General features: G+C 39.5%; 1 protein-coding gene across 1 annotated transcript; it reads left to right on the top strand.

The window, feature by feature from the left end:
- The first annotated feature begins 474 nt into the window (after positions 1-474).
- LOC149240914 (heterogeneous nuclear ribonucleoprotein 1-like) lies at positions 475-4,541 on the top strand. The gene is made up of 2 exons (XM_089370360.1): positions 475-1,456; positions 4,468-4,541. Exons 1-2 carry the CDS (start codon positions 475-477, stop codon positions 4,539-4,541), a joined length of 1,056 nt encoding a protein of 351 aa, XP_089226486.1.
- The last annotated feature ends 929 nt before the right edge of the window (positions 4,542-5,470 follow it).

A 5,470-nucleotide genomic window follows, 5' to 3' on the forward strand; every position in this document is an offset into this window, starting at 1 on the left:
TGGCTACCCGGAGGAGATGATCTTCACTCTGACCCTGAGTCTACACATTGTTGGTGTTGCGGCCATTTTCTGGGCTGAATGCAGCTCTGAAATCAAGCTCTGTAACCAAGGACTGAAAATATAGTTATGTTCTCTTGGAAAAATATTGATATTTAGAGAGTAAGAGCTACCAATTTTGGAGTCAAGCTGATGAGAATGGGCTTTTCTCTATAGAAAATGTTTGCCTTGGTACCTACAATCTCTATGGTTGCGTGCCGGGTGTTCTTGGTGACTATATGAAAGAAGGCTTGATTAACATATATTCAGGTTGTAGGATAGATGCTGGAATTTTGATCTATGAGCCCTCAAGAGATGGCCCTACTATATGGGAGATAGGTTTACCAAATCGCACTGCTGCAGAATTTTTCATTCCAGATCCCAAGCCTTGCCACATCAACAAATTATTTCTCAATCATCCTGAAAGGTTCCGGCAATATGGCCTTTGGAAAAGATATTCTGAAATCTTCAAAGACAACAGAGGAGCGACTGAAGGATTATTTTATGACATTTAGTGATTTAGTGGAAGTGGTGATCATGAAGGATAAGTTCACAGGCAGGTCACGAGGGTTTGGCTTTCTTGTTTTTGCAGATCCAACTGTGGCAGAAAGACTTCTCTTGGATTCCAAGCACAACATCGATGGCCGAATAGTGGAAGTTAGAAAAGCAATTTCCAGAGATGAGCAGAATCACATAAATAGGAGTAGGGATATTACACATGGTTATAGTGGCCAAAATCAAAGTAGGACAAAGAAGATATTTGTGGGTGGCCTACCACCCACTGTTACTGAGAATGACTTGAGGGAATATTTTAACCAGTTTGGTACAATCACCCATGCAGTTGTGATGTATGATCCTGTAACTCAATCATCTCGAGGGTTTGGCTTCATCACATTTGACTCAGAAGATACTGTAGATATTGTTGTGCAAACACCCTTTTATGAGCTCAATGGGAAGATGGTTGAAGTCAAACGATCAGTGCCCAAGGAACTTTCTACTGGCCATGGTCGTTTTCCTGTAGGTAGAGGAGGGAATTTTAGTTTCAGCAATGCGCGTGACTTCAATTCTACTCCAATTCCTTCAGCGGGCCATTTTCCTCCAATGAACACTGGTTATAGTGCTGCAGTGGGAGAAACAGGTAGCTATTCTTCATATGGACCTGCTGGGTCTAATGTTTCCAGTTATGGAACTGCTGCAGGATATGGACCTGCCATTATTGGTAATGGCTATGATAACACTAGTTTTGTAAACAATATTTCTAGCACTGGGAGAATCTATGGAGGAGCACCCATTAGCTACGGAGGTCCTGTTGCCTACGGAGTAGACACTGCAGGGAATGGAGGATTATATGGCAATGGTGCTACACCTACTCCAGGTTCAAGTATGTGGGGTGCTCCAGTCATGCCTTATGGAAACACAGGTAGCTTTGTTGGATATGAAGAAAGCAGAGGAATCCGGGCATGCTGTTTGAGTTTTGTTTTTAGGAAAAGCTATTGACATTGAAGCCTGGTAGCTAAACAGGATTATTTGCAAATTGTTGTTCATTTGTTGGAATGAAGAGATCATTAATAAATGTAGCACAGTGTTAGCAGAAAACCAGTGAGGAGGACTGTGTTTTTAAATCACACAGCAGTTTCGTAGCGCGCTACGAAACTGCTGTAGGTGATGTTTTCAATGCAAAATGAACAGTTTGACCAGGAATGATTAGAGGAGAGACACTTGTACATCAAGGCAGAATACAGCTCATCTGAAGACATGGTATGGTATTTGGTAGCAGCGTTCAAAGTTATTAAAGAGTTGGGAACATACTTCTACACTTTCGGAAAGTGCTGGGAGACAGAGACCGTTAAAATAGGAGCACATCTTGTGGTCAATTAATGAGCCATCAGCGCTTTCAAGCATCCCAAGTCAGCATTCATCGCATCTGTAATCTCAACCATCTCAACTTAACTAAAGGAGGACAGCTGTCACAGCATTCAAGAAAGCATAAAGCCTGCGAGGAGAAAAGAATTAGTGTTTTAGTTTGATTAGGACTTTATGTAATTACAGCCCAGCATGTTTGTAATTAATGCATTAGTTAGTAGCATGTAGGAGTAGTTAATAGGGCTTTCGAGCTCCCTCTAGAAAGGGAGGAATGTATTCATATAAATAGAGGAAATTAGGATGTAAAGGGGGTTGGATACTTTATAGAAAAACAGAGTTGTTTTGGGCCATTGTAAGACCTTTTTTGACAGTAATAGTAAAACAGAGTTATTCTCTTCTCAAGATTCTCGATGGATTGTCATGTTCAAATATAATGATGGTGTTTTATATTTTATGTTCTTTTGTAGTCTTGTTGCAATGCAATCACTCAGAATTCATAATCATATGCTCTGACTTCCTGTGTATTCAGCAAGCTATGTTTTGGTGGAGTATGTTTGACATGTAATGCTAAGAGCCTTGATTTCCATGAGATCACTGTGTTTTCCTTGTTTACTTAATATTATAGACTCCATAGCCCAATGAGAACCAGTTTGATGTGTTTCCAACCAGTTATGCTTTCATGATTAAATAAGGAGTTAGCCATCCATTGTTTGAAGGATTTTATCAAGAGTTTGTGAGAGAGCCCTCTCTGATCAAAGAGGCTAATCTTTGGTCTAAAGATAGGTTGAAATAGTTACATGAAATCTCGCTTAGTTGCAGCCCTCAGTGGGGATTTTGTGATAACATTTTGGTGCGTCTGCCGGGAGCTTAAGATTGAATTTCTGAAGGTAGCAGGAGTTCAAATGATTTTCAAGGCTGCAAAACTACCTTGGCGACTCCACACATCAAAGAATAAATTAGAAGGTGACTCCACTGCTAGAAGATCAGTAGCTTGATGAAGTTTCAAGATGGATTCCACTGCAAGAAAGAATGCCAGGTATGCTCCTATGAATCGGTCTCATATCCCTGGTTTTCCAAATCCTATGCCAAAGGTTGATTGGTTAGATGATCTTCCAATATTCAAAGATGAAAAGAAGGATGATGCTGCTCTCCATTTGGTAAAGTTTCACATACATGTACGCAGTCTTAAGGTTCATTTCCCTGAAGATTGTCTCATGAGGATGTTTATGGCTACTTTAGAAGGAGAAGCATGGTCTTGGTATAAAAGTTTGGAAAATGGTTCATTATCTTCTCTTGCTGATTTCCATGATGTGTTCTGTGAAATGTTTAAAGAATGCTATCCTTCTTTGTTGCTGCTCAAAGATTGCTGTAGGCATTCTTTGAATCTTATTCAGTACTTGGAGGATTGTTATGGTGATGATGAATTTACAGATGAAGAAATTTTAGAGGCTCTTCATGACAATGTTTTTCAGCACCAAGAAGAAGGTATAACACTCCATGAAGCACCGTATGAGGAACAACAAGAGTTTACCTGTGAAAACCATGTTTTATCCTTAGATATTGATGTAGAGATGCAGCAAATTCGTCAGGCTTCAGATCATAATGAAGACGAAATTGATTGCACCCAGCAAGAAGTAATATTGGAGGAAATTTTCTATGACCCTCAGGCAGAGGAAAAGCTTGCTCAATTTTGTAATTCCTTGCAGCAGCTTACTCCAAATAATAATCATAATAGTGAGGAAAATTCCATTGTTTGTTGGAATGATTCAGAAAGGCAGCTGGATAACTTGTCAAATAGAAAAGTGGATAGCACATCAGAGGAACCTTGTGTGGTTGCGAATCAGTTGTCTAAAGATGTGGAATATTATGATGATCATCAACATAACCATGTCTTCTTGGACCCTGTAAGTGAATATATGGACAAGCTTTGCACTTCGGTCTTTCATTTTCATTTGCATTATGAAGATCAAGTATATTATGAGTTGAGTTGGTCATCCCCCTACCATGGTTATGTTGAGGTTGAATGCAGTCAAGAGCCTCCTATATCAGAAAAGACAATTGATTGGCTTTATTGGAAATATCATGTTGCCTGAGCTACAAGTGAAGTTTGAATTGTTAGGGTAGGTAGGTAGGTAAATGCAAATAAGCTCAAGGTCAACTGAGCATTTTTCGGTAGATATAGCTTTCATTCTCCTACAGTCATGCTTGTCAAGCAAATTTCAGTTTGTCAAAATGGATAAGGCACTGGAGCTGCATGTTCTTAGTGCGCCACAAGGGCACACTATCCCTAGTGGAGCCACTGTTATCACTGAAAATGCTGTAGTTAAAAATTTTTAGCCTGGCTTAAAGAGTGGGTGTTTTTGCAGCGCCTGAATTCTTTTCAGCAGTTTCGCAGCACTACCTGTTTGAGTGGTTTCGTAGCGTGCTACGAAACTGGGGATTTGTTCGAGTTTTCATTGAAGGCCCAGACTTCAGGGGTTAAACCTTGTATTCAAATGCATGAGAAGGATGGAAGCGAATGATTAAAGTGAATTATTAACTGGAACTACATCAGCAATATAAATCAAGGTGGTAATGGAGAAGTGGCTCAAGGCTTTGCTGCCTTTTCTAATACACCGGTTGCTTATTCTGTTTCCTCTTAGTCTATCATTTCAATGTTCACATAATGGTTGAAGAATGATTTGTCACCTTAAATACTGGTATTTGTGAGATCGCTTTGGAGATTACAAATTGGGTTGTCATTAATTGTCTTCCTAATGAAAGAGTTCTTTAATTCATGGAGAATTCATTAGAGGGCCAGATGCTGCCAGCAGACTCAAAGCGGTTGTTTGAAAAGCATGTTGTTTCTTTAGTTCCTTTCATTCCAAATCTCATACTGAATGTATTCGTAGACTGGAAAGAAAGGCTATTGAAGGCTTTTACACGAGCATTTGCAGAGTGTAACTCAAGTTCGACAATGAAGCTCTTATACCTCTCGTCAATTGAAAACATGTTTTTTTTTCATGATGTACGAGATAAGTCTTCTTCTAGTGTTTCTAAGAGAAATGGTCAATTTGTTTCCGAAGCTATTATGGAAGCTGAGGCATGACAAACCCAATGCATCCAATGTTGTATTAAGGGTTCTTCTTCATATTGGTCGTTCTGCTCTTGTAGATTCTATGCTGCTTGCAGAATATACGAAATTACAGCCAGTGTTACAAATAGGCAGCGTTGTGTTTATTTTTGCAGGGGATCACGTTTTTTTTTAAACTGAGATACACAGCACCTCCTTAATGCACGTTGGTTCATTATTAATGCACATATTGAAGACATGAAAGTGCTCTTTTGAAATGCGGTGATCAATGCCAGGTGTCAAGTAGTTTTATAATAGTTTGATTGCTACAAGACCGCCATTATTAGTGGCACAAGAGCTGGTATTAGATTAACTGGTGCCGTTAAAAGATAAGTGCGCATTAAACAAAAACAAAAGAAGGATGATGCCATTCCTAGAAAGAGAGGAGAAATCGTTGTCGTAAAGACAAGGAAGCACATGGCAGAGCTCGAAATAGAAGAATTTCCTTTGTCAAGGTGG

This window comes from Pinus tabuliformis, chromosome 8 (genome assembly GCF_031772625.1).
Source record: "Pinus tabuliformis cultivar Carrire ecotype Pingquan chromosome 8, CPIR1, whole genome shotgun sequence".
Classification (NCBI taxonomy): Eukaryota; Viridiplantae; Streptophyta; class Pinopsida; order Pinales; family Pinaceae; genus Pinus; species Pinus tabuliformis.

Excerpts from the sequence above, each read along its gene's own strand:
- LOC149240914 (XM_089370360.1), top strand. The coding sequence starts at position 475 with ATGGCCTTTGGAAAAGATATTCTGAAATCTTCAAAGACAACAGAGGAG. Across the intron at positions 1,457-4,467 it reads CATGCCTTATGGAAACACAG|GTGGTAATGGAGAAGTGGCT; the intron begins GTAGCTTTGTTG and ends ATATAAATCAAG.